Source organism: Cottoperca gobio, unplaced genomic scaffold, assembly GCF_900634415.1.
Source record: "Cottoperca gobio unplaced genomic scaffold, fCotGob3.1 fCotGob3_230arrow_ctg1, whole genome shotgun sequence".
NCBI classification, from domain to species: domain Eukaryota; kingdom Metazoa; phylum Chordata; class Actinopteri; order Perciformes; family Bovichtidae; genus Cottoperca; species Cottoperca gobio.
The window spans coordinates 161,506-179,260 of NW_021166859.1; the positions used below are offsets into that span (position 1 = coordinate 161,506).

The 17,755-nt window shown below is 41.1% G+C and overlaps 3 protein-coding genes across 9 annotated transcripts in view; all 3 read right to left on the minus strand.

Annotated features, from left to right (window-relative positions):
• Positions 1-491: 491 nt before the first annotated feature.
• LOC115004952 (solute carrier family 22 member 13) lies at positions 492-6,333 on the minus strand. 4 transcript variants are annotated; one of them, XM_029426706.1, is made up of 10 exons: positions 5,991-6,333; positions 5,511-5,608; positions 5,276-5,430; positions 4,324-4,492; positions 3,960-4,062; positions 3,740-3,852; positions 3,327-3,538; positions 2,916-3,024; positions 1,445-1,696; positions 492-866 (listed from the first exon to the last, which is right to left on the minus strand). In XM_029426706.1, exons 1-10 carry the CDS (start codon positions 6,195-6,197, stop codon positions 788-790), a joined length of 1,497 nt encoding a protein of 498 aa, XP_029282566.1. In that variant the 5' UTR covers positions 6,198-6,333; the 3' UTR covers positions 492-787. The 4 variants fall into 4 exon arrangements, with proteins under 4 accessions (XP_029282566.1, XP_029282565.1, XP_029282568.1 ...); XM_029426705.1 differs by having other exon boundaries at positions 3,740-3,882; positions 5,991-6,332; XM_029426708.1 differs by having other exon boundaries at positions 3,740-3,882; positions 5,511-5,604; positions 5,991-6,044.
• Positions 6,334-6,730: 397 nt separating this feature from the next.
• LOC115004962 (uncharacterized protein C1orf115) lies at positions 6,731-9,753 on the minus strand. 2 transcript variants are annotated; one of them, XM_029426721.1, is made up of 2 exons: positions 9,249-9,753; positions 6,731-7,617 (listed from the first exon to the last, which is right to left on the minus strand). In XM_029426721.1, the coding sequence occupies exons 1-2, from the start codon at positions 9,729-9,731 to the stop codon at positions 7,477-7,479; spliced, it is 624 nt and encodes a 207-aa protein (XP_029282581.1). In that variant the 5' UTR covers positions 9,732-9,753; the 3' UTR covers positions 6,731-7,476. The 2 variants fall into 2 exon arrangements, with proteins under 2 accessions (XP_029282581.1, XP_029282582.1); XM_029426722.1 differs by having other exon boundaries at positions 7,481-7,617; positions 9,259-9,753.
• Positions 9,754-10,062: 309 nt separating this feature from the next.
• LOC115004960 (transcriptional-regulating factor 1-like) overlaps positions 10,063-17,755 on the minus strand; it is a 10,148-nt gene continuing 2,455 nt past the window's right edge. For 2 of the 3 annotated variants that reach the window (XM_029426719.1, XM_029426718.1), the window contains exons 5-13: positions 16,491-16,593; positions 16,089-16,380; positions 15,628-15,694; positions 15,415-15,554; positions 15,238-15,341; positions 14,834-14,909; positions 13,956-14,041; positions 13,776-13,859; positions 10,063-10,266 (exon numbers count right to left, since the gene is read on the minus strand). In XM_029426719.1, coding sequence (XP_029282579.1) covers positions 10,081-10,266; positions 13,776-13,859; positions 13,956-14,041; positions 14,834-14,909; positions 15,238-15,341; positions 15,415-15,554; positions 15,628-15,694; positions 16,089-16,380; positions 16,491-16,593 — 1,138 coding nt within the window. In that variant the 3' untranslated portion in view covers positions 10,063-10,080. Of the gene's footprint in view, positions 10,267-10,419; positions 10,901-13,775; positions 13,860-13,955; positions 14,042-14,833; positions 14,910-15,237; positions 15,342-15,414; positions 15,555-15,627; positions 15,695-16,088; positions 16,381-16,490; positions 16,594-17,755 lie in introns of those variants that run through there. The other variant, XM_029426720.1, reaches the window with a different exon arrangement.

A 17,755-nucleotide genomic window follows, 5' to 3' on the forward strand; every position in this document is an offset into this window, starting at 1 on the left:
CTCAGGGAGAGACTGAGGAGGGATCCCTCTCCCAGGACGGACAGACGTGCAATAGATGTCGTGTGTACAGGATAAACAACATAGTACAAATACAACATATAATAACAAATAATCATTTTAAAGTATATTAAACGCTGATGTAAATATTTAGTTTGGTCTGGAACAGTATTGAAAGCTTCACATGTGGGTTCTGTTACAGCAGGAGGAGGTTTTATAAAACACGATGATGAAGTGAGTTGTTTTTATATAAGGATCATAAATAAATCAGATTTATAGCGACTTCCATCTCTGTTGTTTTATTTGTGAGAGAAACGCGTTACTTTATCTACCGACAGAACAATCTATAAATGACAGTTTGACCTTCTGATCCAGTTCTGAATGTGCGTTGTGAAATAATAAACCTGTGTAGCTGCAGCTCCTCTTGTGCCCTGCAGAGAGCGCTGCGGCTGCAGCAATGAGATCTCACCACGAGTCTTGTTATGAAATGCTTTTTATACAATTTTATTGTTTTTCTTCATTCAAATTTACATAGAAAATGTGCAGAATTACAAAAGTGCAATATATTAAATGTATAAAGTGTTTCATGTAAATTTAATGTATATTATATTTATATTAAATGTGTTTATAAAATATAGACCCTTAGTTATTTTTTACATTAAAAAACACAAGAATATAAAAGTGTCTCGACATTGAAGACTAGTTTAAAATCCTAAAGTTTATTTAAAAACAAAAAGACGCTTTGGTCTTTAATTTAAAATCAGAACTAAGTGTGTGTGTGTGTGTGTGTTCATATGGGTCCAGTGTGTGTGTCGTCTTTCTCTGCAGGGAGGATCTCTGGTTTCCTGGTTTGGCTGCTCACCAGCTTCCTGAAAACACACACACACACACACACACACACACACACACACACACACACACACACACACACACACACACACACACACACACACACACACACACACACACGTTAAATCACTACAATGATTCACTCTGCAGCTGTTAATGGTTTTAAAGTAGATCTTTAGTTTGAATATGTGACTTCTGCTTCAAAGTGTTCTTCAGGATTGTTTTTTCCATTTTGCATCTTGTTTTAGTAGTCTAGGATCTTTTCCCGGTGGCTGGTTTACTCTATAGGCGTTAATGTGCGTGTGATGTAATTTATTTGTCTTGCAGTTTTTCCTGCATGTGAGATCAGAACTCAGTAACTCAGTCCTGGTCCAAAGATTTGAGGTTGTGGGATTGATCCTTGAGGAGGGACTCACTTTCTTTCACAAACTACCAAATGAGTATCTCGATCTCGGTTGCTCGGGGTGACTGACATTGTAGTCCGACTTTACGCTGACGACACCTGACAGTCGGAAAGCAATCACAAAGACACGCAGAACAACTCAAAATAGATGCAAAACCACCACAAAGTGTCTGTGAATAAATGAGTTCTTCTCACCGTGTCCTCCAGAGGGCGCTCACACTGGGGGGACGGGGCCGAGGCTGCCGGTCACAATCCTCCACAGAGTCGGGCAGCGGGATGCCGCTGGTCTCCGGCAGCAGCAGGCACAGACTGCAGCCTACGATTGGTCCGCTGCTGTACACCACCATGGCAGCCAATGAGATCGCCCCATCTGGGTTGGAGGGTACGAAGGAGTTCACCAAGCAGCCGAGCCGGAAACACAGGTTCACCACGGACACACAGCGCTGCCTGCAGTACAAAGACATTATATACGTGTTATATGTGTATTTATATGGACGGGTTTTGTGTCTCTTTGTGGTCGTTGTCTCTTTGTAGTCGTTTTGTGTCTCTGTTGTCGTTTTGTGTCTTTGTAGTAATTTTGTGTCTCTTTGTAGTCGTTTTGTGTCTCTTTGTTGTCGTTTTGTGTCTCTTTGTGGTCGTTTTGTGTCTCTTTGTGGTCGTTTTGTGTCTCTTTGTAGTCGTTTTGTGTCTGTAGTTGTTTTTTGTCTCTGTGGTAAATTTTTGTCTTTTTGTAGTCGTTTTGTGTCTTTGTGGTCGTTTTGTGTCTCTTTGTGGTCGTTTTGTGTCTCTTTGTAGTCGTTGTCTTTTTGTAGTCGTTTTGTGTCTTTGTAGTTGTTTTGTGTCTCTTTGTAGTCGTTTTGTGTCTCTTTGTAGTCGTCTCTTTGTGGTCGTTTTGTGTCTCTTTGTAGTCGTTGTCTCTTTGTAGTCATTTTTTGTCTTTGTAGTCATTTATGTCTCTTTGTAGTCGTTTTGTGTCTCTTTGTAGTCGTTGTCTCTTTGTAGTCATTTTTTGTCTTTGTAGTCATTTATGTCTCTTTGTAGTCGTTTTTTGTCTGTTTGTGCTGGTTTTGTGTCTCTTTGTAGTCATTGTCTCTTTGTAGTTGTTTTGTCTCTCTTTGTAGTCGTTTTTTGTCTCTTTGTGCTGGTTTTGTGTCTCTTTGTAGTCGTTGTCTCTTTGTAGTTGTTTTGTGTCTCTTTGTAGTCATTTTTTGTCTTTGTAGTCATTTATGTCTCTTTGTAGTCGTTTTGTGTCTTTGTGGTCGTTTTGTGTCTCTTTGTGGTCGTTTTGTGTCTCTTTGTAGTCGTTTTTTGTCTCTTTGTGCTGGTTTTGTGTCTCTTTGTAGTCGTTGTCTCTTTGTAGTTGTTTTGTCTCTCTTTGTAGTCGTTTTTTGTCTCTTTGTGCTGGTTTTGTGTCTCTTTGTAGTCGTTGTCTCTTTGTAGTTGTTTTGTGTCTCTTTGTAGTCATTTTTTGTCTTTGTAGTCATTTATGTCTCTTTGTAGTCGTTTTGTGTCTTTGTGGTCGTTTTGTGTCTCTTTGTGGTCGTTTTGTGTCTCTTTGTAGTCGTTTTTTGTCTCTTTGTGCTGGTTTTGTGTCTCTTTGTGACATCCTAACAAGAAATGTTAGCAGTAACTTTAAGCAGGGATCCTTTCAGTAATCTGTTTGTACCTGACCACCGTGGGGAACAGCTCGATGCTGTACAGTATGGAGATGAAGAGCGCAGCCAAGATGCAGAGTTTGCCCAGCAGAGCCAGACTCATCACCAGCACCGGCTCGCCTGCAAACACAATACATACCTGATATTTGATTACTGATCAATAACATGTCAGTTAGAATCACTTTAGTCCACCCCATTAATATGCTAATGGTAACATTATAATATTAAAATAAGGTACGAGTAAAAAAAAGCATCTAACTCTACGCTGACGATACAGTACTATACGCCCCTAAAATCTAGTCGTACTGCAGAATGAATCCAAAAAAGATCCACTGTGGGAACGATATTACTACAGTACAACACGTGTAGTATGAAGTGTTACTCAGCTGAACATTAAGCAACACACATATTTTAATCTGCACCGTTGTATCTGGACAGCAGTAACGACAGGAAGCAGGCCACTCCGCTCAGGAACAGAGCGAGCATGCTGATTGGCCGGCGTCCCAGGCGGACCAAAGGGACGAGCAGGCAGGGAGCTTCTGATAGGCCGGAGAAGAACTGGGCGGAGTAAACGCCGACGCCGAACGAACCGATGTTCATGCAGATCCCAAAGTACGTCAGCGCTGATGCCGCACTGCAAAACAAACGCGTTAGAAATCATCTTATTTAGTCTGGACACTTTATTTCACTGGTCTCGTAGTTACAACCTTATCTTCAAAATATAAAGACGTTATTCTCCAAACATTTACTCTGAATTATAATTCATAATGTAATCTTATTTTTTTCCTAACATTGGAAGTCACGTATTTATTGTATTTAATTTGTCTGTCCTGACCTCAGGTAGCTCATGATGAACAGCCGCAGCAGCACGGTCGGATGTCTCAGGTGGATGATGTCACTGGGGACGTGGCCTCCCGGCGCCGCCTCCTTCTGAGCCTCGGGGGCTTTCTGCAGGTCGGACCAGGCCGAGTCCAACAGCTACACACGTAAACACACACATTGTTAACTGATAAGAGTGTGTGTGTGCGTGTGTGTGTGTGTGTGTGTGTGTGTACCAAGTCCAGACACTGTTTATCTGCAGGGCTGTTGTTACGGTAACTGTCAAGAACATCCATCCTCCGCCTCAACAACAACCAGCGAGGAGACTCAGGGAGCGACCTGAGGAGGCAGAGAAAACACTCAGACAGACAGACAGGTGTGTGCACCTACAGACAGACAGACAGACAGACAGGTGTGTGCATCTACAGACAGGTGTGTGCACCTACAGACAGACAGACAGACAGACAGGTGTGTGCATCTACAGACAGGTGTGTGCATCTCCAGACACAGACAGGTGTGTGCATCTACAGACAGACAGGTGTGTGCATCTACAGACAGACAGACAGGTGTGTGCATCTACAGACAGACAGGTGCACCTACAGGTAGAGTGGCAGACAGACGAGCTGAGGCAGAGCCAGCGACAGGTGCAGCTGTCTCCAGGTGGGGCTGAGCCAGGCCAGCGGAGCTCCTCCCATCGTCCCCAAGCTGAAGCAGAACGGCAGGAAGGCCGGCGGCCAGAGGCGAGCTGCGGGCTGAGTCCACTCCACCGCTGCAACACAGAACACAACTACTGCACACCACAGCGGTCTGACATCCACTGAACAGAGCGTTCTGTGACTCACAACAACAGAAGGATCAGTGATGGTGATCTGTGAAGAGAGGCTGCGTCAGGTCCGTCTTGTGTCGGATTGATCAGGGCTAAGCTAGGCTAACATTGTAGCTGCTCTATCCAATGTTATCAAGTCGCGCAGATACGCGAATGACGTGAATTTCTCCTGTTCGGGTCCTTCGTGTTAATCGTGCCACTCGAACAATTGGCTTTGCGTCTGCGGAGAACTAACAATTCACAACATATTTAAAAAAACATCCGTCCAGACTAGAACGCCAGCAAGTGGTGATAAAGTCTACGTCAAGAAAACATCCAACACCAGAGAAGAAGACACTGAACATTACTGCGGTTTCTCGTCATAATCATTACACGAAGCAGCACGAGCATCTGTACGTGTCAACTAAAGAACAAAATGAAGAGTTGAAGTGAAATTGTAGAGCAAAACTAAATGATCCCATTGCTGCTCCCCAGAGGATGAACCCTTTAGAACGGCTCCCTGATCTCTCCTCAACATGGAGAAAGACTAAACGCTTCAGGCTGTAATGAACCTGCTGCTTCCTGGTGCAGCCAGAGGTCAGAGGTCAGAAAGCCGCTGGACGCCGCCTCGCCTCATTAGCACTCGGACCAGTCAACGTGACTTTAGTCCCACCGCGGTCCAATGAACCTCAGCGGACGCCCAGTCACCCGCATGGTAACGAGCCAGGAAGAAAGACTTGTTGTTACCCAGACTGAAGGAGCAGATGTTGATGCAGCAGCAGCAGACGCCGGTCAGGCAGCGCACAGCGAGGAAGAGGAAGGGCTGAGGAAGGACGGCGGGAACCAGGCCACAGACGGCGTGCGTGCACACACACACCAATAACACCGGACGCTTCCCGTACCTGCACAGACACATACAGTAGGTGTAGAGGCGCATGGAAGGAGCTGAAGCTGCACATGTGATGCTGTGTTGGTGTTGTACCGGTCGGATAAAGCTCCTCCCACCAGAGATCCCAGCAGCAGCCCCACCATGTAGAGAGTCTGAGCGTATGGCAGCCAGTCTGTCCAAGCACACACTGACTGACACACACACACACACACACACACACACACACACACACACACACACACACACACACACACACACACACACACACACACACGATAAAGACACACTGGAACACCTGTATCTCTCATTTATCAGTGTTTCTGTAGGTGCCCGGAGTGTGACAGGGGATCAGGGCTCCAGATCAGTGTGTGTGTGTGTGTGTGTGTGTGTGTGTGTGTGTGTGTGTGTGTGTGTGTCAGCGTGCCTTGTAGTTGATAGATCCGTCTTCTCGTTGACAGAACACATTAACAGTCCTGTTGCACATTAACGCTGCATGTTAATGTGCAACACTTGTTGTGTGAGAGCCATCTTTGTTTCAACATGTTATAAGTGTGTAAACTCTTCTTCACTCACGTCTTGGTTCCCGCTCTCGGTGCCGGGCTCTGATTGGTTGCCCTCGGTGTTCCGTCCCAGCGTTCCGTGCGGTGGGTCGGTGCCGTTGCCATGGTGACAAGTTTCAACGACGACGGCGGCGGTGAAAATGTCGAGAAAGAAGAGGAAAGAGGTGAAGAAGAAGACGAGGGAGAGGCGCCAGTACACGGACAGCTGCAGCGGAGACATGTTCAGGTGCAAGCAGCTCCAAGAGCTCCAGGCTCTGCTCACAGAGGGACAGCTGCTGCTGTCAGCAGGAGCTGCTGCCCTGCACACACAGGCTTCATGTCCCCGCCCCCCTGTCCTCACAGGGAAACACAGAGTGCCCGCCCTCCTGTCCTCACAGGGAGACACAGAGTGCCCGCCCTCCTGTCCTCACAGGGAGACACAGAGTGCCCGCCCTCCTGTCCTCACAGGGAGACACAGAGTGCCCGCCCCCCTGACGGGCTGTTTCAGAAACTGCTAAAGGCAAACAATGAAGCTTCGCATGAAGCATCTTTCTGCTTTAGTGAATGTTACACTCAGTGTCCAGTAAAACTATATATATATAGTATAGTATATATATATATATATATGAGTTATAGAGTTTTGAGCTGGATGAAACTTGGGCAGAGTAAAAGAGTTTCTCAGTGAGTATTGTTTCTGACCTTTAAGCAAACTCTGCATGTTGTGCAAATATATAAGTAATGTAATATATAAGTTTACAGATCAGTAACAGAGAGCAGGTTCAGACTCCATTTATTTCATAAATACGTAACATTTACTGAAAAGTTATTTTGTACTAATGTAAAGTTTATCCTACACATTCTATGCAATGTTATATTAAAACAAATAATATGAAGAAATGCACAAAAAGTCAAAACATAAGACAACTTGACACCAACTACGGTTAAAAACACTTAAACATGCATCTAATATCTATTTTATTTTGAAAACATCTTCAAACTCATTCATTCAAGTTTCTCACCAACAACGTACAGAACGTTATAATTTACCGTCAACCAACACTTTACTGAAGAGAGCCTGAACGCATCATAAGGTAACTCAATGGATCCTGTTAGCGGCTAGCTGTTAGCTGCTATCTGTTAGCTGCTAGCTCCGTTGTTTAGCCAGGCAGGACTGTGCTAGCAGCTAACAGCTAGCAGCTAACAGCTAACAGCTAGCAGCTAACAGCTAGCGCTCTCCTGCTAATTGAAAGTGGGATTTAAGGATAAGGTAAAACATTTTTCATGGTTCTAATTGTTATATTTCATGGTGAAACATCCTATTTTCTTACTCTTGGTAGTTGTTAATAAGGTTTGACATGAAGTAGGACAAAGTGAAGGAGACTTTACTTGATAATATTAATAAGTTTAAGTTTAAGTTAAAAACAAGCTGTTGACTGGTGTCCCGGGACACGGACCTCGCGCTCCGCTCCGGTGTTTGTTTGTCCACTTCCGCACAGTTTGATTAAAGGCTCCGTGTCCCATCATGCTTTGCGTCCAGCGGTTCGGTTGACTTCCATCACCACAGTGGACAGAGCGCAGGCGGGCGAGGAGTAAGTGGAGGTCACGTGCTGTAAACCGAGTGTCAGGCAGCGCCAGCTGAGCCGCAGCGCCCTGCCCACGTTCTGCCAGGCACAGAGACAAGACAAGGAGCAAGGCGTCAGTATGAGCCTGCTGCTGTGTGCTGCTTGTTGTGAAGCACTGTATACATCACATGTGTTATTATTAGATGTTTCCTCCCATTGTTTTGCCAACATTTTCTATTTATATATTAATGATTTACTTATATTTTATCAGCTAATTCAGTTTTTAATTTAAATATATGGAATATTTAAGATGATCTATAGTTCTATTCTTTTTTGTTATATTTTGTTGATTTATTAATGTTATCGTTTTTATTTATATTTTTGTTATATTTTATATAAATTGCTGTTCTTTTAAATGTTTTGTTTTATTAATGTTAATTATATTTTTTTATATAAACTCATATTTATTCATTTTGATACGGTTCATTTATTTGTATTTTATTTGTATTAAATATTTTATTTTCAATTCTATTGTTTTTTATATTTCTATTTTTAAATAAACTGGTATTTATTTATTTATGTTTTGATTAGTTAATACATATTTGTTAATTATAATGTATTGATTTATTTATATGTATACTTTTTATTTCACTGTATTTTATTCTGTTATATAATTCTATTTACTTTTTAATGTATATTTTAATAATTGATATATACTTTTATTTTATACAAACTGGTATTTATTTATGTTTTATTAATTTAATAACATGTTTATTTAATTGTATATTATTTGCACAAACATTCATGTTCCCAGAGGTTGAATCGTACAGACTTCTCCTCTAGCGCCACCATGAGGCCAGAACGGCAGGACTTGAGTGTTTGTTCAGTAAAACTGCGTTAGAGATGTTAATCAATTGTTTTGTGTTTCGAGTCAAAGGTCAAACAAACTGCTGGTCAATGTTTAACTCCAAGATTAAAACGTGAAGCTAACTTTGTCTCCACTTCTTTTATCTTTTTATAGAAATGTTCACTTTCTTTATAAAAACAGAACTTTTAGTTTTTGTTGCAGAAGATTTTTTGTCCGTTTTTTTAAAGAAACATTTAATACAAACGATGTTTTACAGTTTGAATGTTTATGATATTATTCAGTGGTAATAATAATGTATTTATTTATTATATTATTTATGTCTTTTCCCTTTTAAGAGTCTATTTTTAATTAATTGTGTTTCATTTTATTTACCATTTTCATTTCAACTTCATTATATCGCTTTTATATTACCTGATATGTTTTTACTTTATATATTAATGTTTACTTATATTTTATCAATTAATTTATATTTTTACTGTTCAAGTTGTGTAATTTAAGTATACGGTATATTTTTATTTTTACATAAGCTGATTAACATATTAATATATATTTTTTTATATGCGTTTAATTATTTTTCTATTTTAATAAATTGTTTATACTTTAATACTGGTATTTATTTATTTATGTTTCATTACTATAATCACATTTAGTTCTTTATATACGCTGATATTAATTCATTTAATTAAGTTGTATTTTATTAATTTCTTAAATGTTTATTTTATTTTATTTCTAATACTTTTTATATTTTATTTTAATTTCTACATAAACTGGCACCATATTTGCATTTTATTTTTATATTGATAAACATTACCACAGTGTTATTTTTGGCTGAAGCAGGTCAAAGGTCATCATTTCCTCTTACCTTCCTGTACCTTTTGTACTTCTCCTTCTTCTTGCTCTTCTTCTCCTCCTTCCTCTTCCTCCTCTCCTCCGGCGTCTCCTCCTCCTCCTCCTCGATCAGAGGTTGGTATTTGTCCGGCAGCACCGAGAAACAAACTTCTTTGGAGGTTTTCTTCTTCGTCCGGTGTTCCGCGTGCGGAGCCGCGTCCTCCTCGGCCTCCTTCGCTCCCATCCCCTCCTCGTCTGCTCGTCTTCTTCTCTGCCCTCCGACCTCCTTGTGCTCAGCCGGGAGGACCTTTGGAGTGAGGAGGAGTCCAACTTCACGAGTAGCCCGGAGCTCACTGCAGACAGGAAACGCACTCAAAGCAGGATTAGAAGAAGAATGTGAAGTGAACACAGTATTTACAGGTATCAGATTCTCCAGTTCATTACTCAAACCTCCCAAACCTAAATGTGCAGCGGTGCACGAGAGGCTCCATGTGCACACAATACACTGAGTCAACATGGAAACTAGAAAAACACGTCATGTAGAGAAATGTTGCTGCAAGGCGTCTTTGGAAACACACCTGCGCTCTATATCAAGTAAAGCACTAGTTCATGAGAACTCTTCACATCTTAGTCAAACTCTTTTGTTCCCACAAGTTTTTCTCCTTCAGGTGAGTTCATGAGAAGAAATGTGCATTGTCCACCAAACTCCATTCATGCTTTTGTAGATTTTAGTGAAACCTGATTAAGCGTTCTCTCCGGCTGAAGGTGCTTCATGAGTAAGACTCTTGAAATGTCACACGGATGAAGGTGTAATCCCAGAAGCAGCTGGTTCATGAGGAAAATGTCCATTTTCCACCAAACTCCATTCATGTTTCCTGCAATTTTAGTCGCACACCTTCGTTTACACTAGTCTGCCGGATTGTCTGTGTCAACAGTTTGTGTTTGTCTCTGTTCCAACAGGACGACTGAACAACAAGAGCAGCACTGAAGGAAGCCTGAAGCGTCTCATGTTTACTTTCCTGCTGTCTCTTCCCAGACTGTAATAAGTGGAGCTGAGTTTCAGAGCCGGAGGGGGAAGAGAGACGGAGGGTTATTAAGTAAGCAAAACAATATCTCAACATACTTCAGCTGCAGAGTGCTCCGTGACCGAGAGACAAACGCCGTTACTGATCGTAACGTAAGTGGTGAAGAACGTCACGACGATGGAGACAGAAAGGTTTTATTAATAGAAGACTGACATCAGAAAGCAATTAAAAAGATAACAATCAAATCCAATACATGTGTAAATATAAAGACAATAACAATGTTCAATTCATGATTTACATTTATCTGTTCCTTTGTTTCTGTATATATATATTTATACACTAACAAAGTATAAATGTATTTATTGTTTTCATATGACTAAATTACAAAAATAAATATATTAAAAAATATATATAAATAAATGCTTATCTATAATTCTTTAATATTTCATTTCTCTTTATATTTCCACATTTATTTTCTTATTCTTTTACAGATTTATTCTTTTATTAATGGCATCAACTTTAACGTAAACACTTTAAGCCTTAATAATAATAATAATAATAATAATAATAATAATAATAATAATAATAATGAACATTATAAATCAATGTGTGTCTCTCCACTGGTTCATGTTGCATCATGGGATCTTGACGACCTTCGACCCTGGAACAAAGACGGATAACGAAGTGAGAAACAAACTTCGTCCGGTTGTTGAATAAATCCCAGTTCTGTAATAAAAACTATTTTCAAAATCAGATTGCACCGAGAATACTGTAGAATCCAAACATTTCTGTGCAATATAATATTTAATATAATTGACATTTAATATAATATTTAAACTCCGGAACAGTTGCAGGGTACCGAAGGACTAGAAGGGCGGCAGCTTCTGCCGTGTCAGAGGCAAAGCAGCGGGTGTGGGAGAAGTTCGGAGAAGCTATGGAGAAGGACTTTCGGTCGGCACCAAGGTGCTTCTGGAAAACCATCCGGCACCTCAGGAGGGGGAAGCGAGGAACCATCCAAGCTGTGTACAGCAAGGGTGGGACCCTGCTGACTTCAACTGAGAAGGTTATCGGCCGCTGGAAGGAGCACTTTGAGGAACTCCTGAATCCGACTAACACGCCCTCTATGGTTGAGGCAGAGCTGGAAGCTGATGGGGGATCATCGTCAGTTTCCCTGATGGAAGTCACTGAGGTAGTCAAACAACTCCACAGTGGCAAAGCCGCAGGGGTTGATGAGATCCGTCCAGAAATGCTGAAGGCTTTGGGTGGTGAGGGGCTGTCTTGGTTGACACGCCTCGTCAACATTGCGTGGAAGTCTGGGACAGTGCCTAGGGGTTGGCAGACCGGGGTGGTGGTTCCCCTATTTAAAAAGGGGGACCAGAGAGTGTGTGCCAACTACAGGGGTATCACACTTCTCAGCCTCCCTGGTAAAGTCTACTCCAAGGTACTGGAAAGGAGGGTTCGGCCGGTAGTCGAACTTCTGATTGAAGAGGAACAATGAGGATTCCGTCCTGGTCGTGGAACAACGGACCAACTCTTCACTCTCGCAAGGATCCTGGAGGGGGCCTGGGAGTACGCCCATCTGCATGTGTTTTGTGGATCTGGAGAAGGCGTATGACCGGGTCCCCCGGGTGATACTGTGGGAGGTGCTGCGGGAGTATGGGGTGAGGGGGTCACTTTTGAGGGCCATCCAATCCCTGTACGCCCAAAGCGAGAGTTGTGTCCGGATACTCGGCAGTAAGTCGGGCTCATTTCCCGTGAATGTTGGCCTCCGCCAGGGCTGCGCTTTATCACCAATCCTGTTCGTGATGTTCATGGACAGGATATCGAGGCGTAGTCATGGAGGAGAGGGGTTGTAGTTCGGTGACCTGAGGATCTCATCGCTGCTCTTTGCAGATGATGTGGTCCTTATGGCATCATCGGTCTGTGACCTTCAACAGTCACTGGATCGGTTCGCAGCCGAGTGTGCAGCGGTTGGGATGAGGATCAGCACCTCTAAATCTGAGGCCATGGCTCTCAGCAGGAAACCGGTGGATTGCCTACTCCGGGTAGGGAATGAGCCATTACCCCAAGTGAAGGAGTTCAAGTACCTCGGGGTCTTGTTCGCGAGTGAGGGGACGATGGAGCGAGAGATTGGCCGGAGAATCGGAGCAGCGGGGGCGGTATTACAGTCACTTTACCGTTGTGACGAAAAGAGAGCTGAGCCAGAAGGCAAAGCTCTCGATCTACCGGTCGATCTTCGTTCCTACCCTCACCTATGGTCATGAAGGCTGGGTCATGACCGAAAGAACGAGATCACGGGTACAAGCGGCCGAAATGTGTTTTCTCAGACGGGTGGCGTCTCCCTTAGAGATAGGGTGAGAAGCTCAGCCATCAGGAGAGACTCGGAGTAGAGCCGCTGCTCCTTTACGTTGAAAGGAGCCAGTTGAGGTGGTTCGGGCATCTAGTAAGGATGCCACCTGGGCGCCTCCCTAGGGAGGTGTTCCAGGCACGTCCAGCTGGGAGGAGACCCCGGGGAAGACCCAGGACTCGGTGGAGAGATTATATCTCCTCACTGGCCTGGGAACGCCTCAGGATCCCCCAGTCGGAGCTGGAGGATGTGGCCCGGAGAAGGGAAGATTGGGGTTCCTTACTGGAGCTGCTGCCCCCGCGACCCGATCCCGGATAAGCGGTAGACGATGGATGGATGGATATTTAATATTATTTACATTTAATACAATATTTAATATAATTTTCATTTATTTTAATATGTGTTTAATATAATGTTTAAAATAATATTTACATTATGTTTAATAAAATGTATATAATGTACACACACACACACACATTTGAAATGTCAAGTCACAGTTTGTTAAGAAATGTGACGGCTGTGACAGGAAGTGTGTGTGTTTCTGTGTGTATTTTAAGCCGCAGTGTGCGTGTGTGTGTGTGTGTGTGCGTGTGTGTGTGTGTGTGTGTGTGTGTGTGTGTGTGTGTGTGCGTGTGTGTGTGTGTGTGTGTGTGTGTGTGTGTGCGTGTGTGTCGACAGGAGTTTGGTTTCTGTGGTTTCTCTTAATTCAGTCTTGACTTTCATTTTGTTGCCTCTGACCTGAAACTTCACTGAAGCTGTTTAAACCTGAACAATTCAAATCATTTAAATTAAAAACTAAAATTCTCCTAAAAGCTAAAGTTCTATAATATATATATAATATAGTATAATAAATCATTTGTGATTTCAATAGATATTTAGAAAATATTTAAATCTATTTAATTTGTGCATATAAATAATGTATCCTCTTACTAGTAGTATTAGTAGTATATATATTTATATATATTAATAATAATTAAATGTATTATTGTTTTTATTTTTCTTTGCTTTTGAATATAAATAAAAGGATAAAAATAAATAAATTACATTGTATAAAAATGTAAAAGAATCTTTGATCTGCTAAAAATGAATTAGAAAATATTGTAATATATATACAGAAAATAAACAATTATATTATATAATAAAATCTTATATAATAAAAACTAATTGTTATAAATAGTGTAATCCTTACGGTCGGCCCGGCCGGGGTCCTCAGACTCTTCTTCTTCCACAGATAGTAAAACTCCACACACTCAGAGAGAGACTTGGTGTGAACCTGAACACACACACACACACACACACACACACACACACACACACATATTATATAACCCTACACACACTGATGTTTCTGCAGGAAGTTAAAACTCACAGTTTTCTGGATTCTGCTGAAATCTTTGTGATGAAGCTGCAGCGATTTAACCAGCAACCTCCTCTCTGCTGTGCTCCACCTGACACCTGTAATATACATTTAATATCGTATTTAATATACATCTAATATTATATTTAATATCTTATTTAATATACATTTAATATCTTATTTAATAGTATATTTAATATCTTATTTAATATACATTTAATATCTTATTTAATATTATATTTAATATCTTATTTAATATACATTTAATATTATATTTAATATCTTATTTAATATACATTTAATATCTTATTTAATATACATTTAATATTATATTTAATATCTTATTTAATATTATATTTAATATCTTATTTAATATACATTTAATATCTTATTTAATATTATATTTAATATCTTATTTAATATACATTTAATATTATATTTAATATCTTATTTAATATACATTAATATCTTATTTAATATACATTTAATATTATATTAATATCTTATTTAATATTATATTTAATATCTTATTTAATATACATTTAAATATCTTATTAATATCATTAATATTATATTAATATCTTTAATATTATATTTAATATCTTATTTAATATACATTTAATATTATATTTAATATCTTATTTAGTATACATTTAATATCTTATTTAATATACATCTAATATTATATTTAATATCTTATTAATATTATTATTATTATATATTATCCATTTAATATCTTATTTAATATTATATTTAATATCTTATTTAATATACATTTAATATCTTATTTAATATTATATGTATTTCATATCTTATTATAAATGTATATATTAATATACATTTAATATCTTATTTAATTTAATATACAGAATATAAAACTGAATATTTACTTGGATGCTGTTGAGCGGTGTGGTTGATGTTGTTGATGTTTGTGGTTCCCGGCGTTAACAGTTTCTCTATCGTCAGCTGCAAGAACAGTAACACGGCCATTTTGTATTTGAAAAACTAAAGTAAACGTGAAGCTTGATGGAAAACAACAAATATTATCGTATTAGTGGTGAAGAATGCAAACAATTACATTTTCTTGCTATGTGGTGACAACCAACGAGTCAGAATGTTTCCCCGGATTCAAAGCATTCTCAATTTGATGCAGATTATTTGTACAGGTAAATGAATAGTTTAGTATAAAGAGGGGAAGCAGGGGGAAACAGCTAGCGCAGTGATTTTAACATCTTATTACCTAAATGATCTCAAATCTTTACACAGTTTGGACTAACAGCCAATGAGATCTTACCAGGAAGTCTCCCCTGCACTCTGATAGGACGTGGAGGGCAGACTCTGGGCTGACCCCGCCCCCCGGCACCACGCTGGAGCGGACCATCGACAGCAGAGCTGCAACTGGACGAACAAGGTGTCAATCAAAAGATCCTCCGAAGGTAATCTGTACTAACGAGGATATCCGTGGGTCTACCTCTCTGTTGATTGATAGGACACTCCAACTCGTCCCACGGCGTCCACAGCAGCAGTGCATTGTGGGAGTCGGAGTCGGCATATTTTCGGACCCGCAGCTGTGGGATTTCTGCCTGGAAGCCCCGCCCCTCATTGATCCGCCTGTGATTGACAGCTCAGTGAGAACAGGCGATCATCATCTCGAAAACATTAAGAGGTGCATTATTTTACGTACGGCTTATTGATTAGTGTCCCGGGAGGCGGGGGGGCTGTCACCATGGCAACTAGGTCGTTAAATTCATCTGCCAATCAGAGACACTGCAGTGTTCGTTAACAACAACAAATAAAGTGCACGGAAATGCGAAATCCTCGACAGCGAATAATTCGTATCAAAACTGTTCATACAGGCAGCGATAAATATAGGTGCAACTCATAACCCTCGTTTTGACGTGACGTCAGTTCTGCACAATGTGATTGGTTGACGCCTCTTTTCGTCGTGCGAAAGCTCAGAAAAATCAACCTTGTTGCGTGAAAAAAACACTTTTTCGCGGCACACTATCTGCATACTCGTTACAAAAAGGTGCGTAAAGGCCTTAAAAACTAAAGAACTGAAACAACGCAGACGAGATTAACGTCATATCCTGCTTCTCGTGACGACCGCAGGATTTACAGTTTGTTTCTGACGTAGTGACTCACTGTGTGCGTTGTGGAGCCGCACAGTCGACGCTCTCTGCTGCCTCCTGGTGGCGAGGGAGCGGTACAGCCCTGACCCCGCCCTGAGGGGGCACAGCATGGGCGGGGGGGTGTAACGTGCACCGTCACCCTCATCTTCTTCTTGGTGCAACAGGCTGCGGTAGAGTGGCTCAGCGCCCCTGGTGGCTGCAGACGGGCGGCTTTTCTGTCCCGCCTTGGACGGGCCTTTTGATTGGACGGGCACGCAGACAGGCATCACCATGGAGACGGATGGTTGGACCCCGGAGTCCTCACCCTGGAGACATTAACGGGTAAGTGACTAAAGTCAAGTGTGTGTGTGTGCGTGTGCGTGTGTGTGGGTGTGTGTGTGTGTGTGTGTGTGTGCGTGTGTATGTGTGTGTGGACCTTTTTCAACCATGTAGCTGATCTGGATCCGCTGTGGGATCGCATGTGTCCGTTCAACGCCGGCAGACTCCGGAAATCACGTTTACACACCGTACAAAGCAGCCTGTAACACACACACACACACACACACACACACACAGGAAATCATCATTACACCCACAATGATCGAACACATGACCTGTAACACCTGTAACTAATGACCTGTAACACCTGTAACACCTGTATCTAATGACCTGTAACACCTGTAACACCTGTAACACCTGTAACTAATGACCTGTAACACCTGTAACTAATGACCTGTAACACCTGTAACTCATGACCTGTAACACCTGTAACTAATGACCTGTAACACCTGTAACACCTGTATCTAATGACCTGTAACACCTGTAACACCTGTATCTAATGACCTGTAACACCTGTAACACCTGTAACTAATTACCTGTAACACCTGTAACTAATTACCTGTAACACCTGTAACTAATTACCTGTAACACCTGTAACTAATGACCTGTAACACCTGTAACTAATGACCTGTAACACCTGTAACTCATGACCTGTAACACCTGTAACTAATGACCTGTAACACCTGTATCTAATGACTTGTAACACCTGTATCTAATGACCTGTAACACCTGTAACTCATGACCTGTAACACCTGTAACTAATGACCTGTAACACCTGTAACTCATGACCTGTAACACCTGTATCTAATGACTTGTAACACCTGTAACTCATGACCTGTAACACCTGTATCTAATGACTTGTAACACCTGTATCTAATGACCTGTAACACCTGTAACACCTGTAACTAATGACCTGTAACACCTGTAACTCATGACCTGTAACACCTGTAACTCATGACCTGTAACACCTGTAACTCATGACCTGTAACACCTGTATCTAATGACTTGTAACACCTGTATCTAATGACCTGTAACACCTGTAACTAATTACCTGTAACACCTGTAACTCATGACCTGTAACACCTGTATCTAATGACTTGTAACACCTGTATCTAATGACTTGTAACACCTGTATCTAATGACTTGTAACACCTGTATCTAATGACTTGTAACACCTGTATCTAATTACCTGTAACACCTGTAACTAATTACCTGTAACACCTGTAACTCATGACCTGTAACACCTGTATCTAATGACTTGTAACACCTGTATCTAATGACTTGTAACACCTGTATCTAATGACTTGTAACACCTGTATCTAATGACTTGTAACACCTGTATCTAATGACCTGTAATGTTAC

What these genes read in the sequence shown, in the direction of transcription:
- LOC115004952 (XM_029426705.1), bottom strand. Translation starts at nt 6,197, where the DNA reads ATGTCTCCGCTGCAGCTGTCCGTGTACTGGCGCCTCTCCCTCGTCTTC. An exon ending in CCGAGAGCGGGAACCAAGAC is followed by an intron (nt 5,609 to 5,990) that starts GTGAGTGAAGAA and finishes TGTGTGTGTCAG; the next exon opens with TCAGTGTGTGCTTGGACAGA. An exon ending in GGAGGAGCTTTATCCGACCG is followed by an intron (nt 5,431 to 5,510) that starts GTACAACACCAA and finishes GTGTCTGTGCAG; the next exon opens with GTACGGGAAGCGTCCGGTGT.
- LOC115004962 (XM_029426721.1), bottom strand. Translation starts at nt 9,731, where the DNA reads ATGTTGACTCAGTGTATTGTGTGCACATGGAGCCTCTCGTGCACCGCT. An exon ending in AGTACAAAAGGTACAGGAAG is followed by an intron (nt 7,618 to 9,248) that starts GTAAGAGGAAAT and finishes TGTGCCTGGCAG; the next exon opens with AACGTGGGCAGGGCGCTGCG.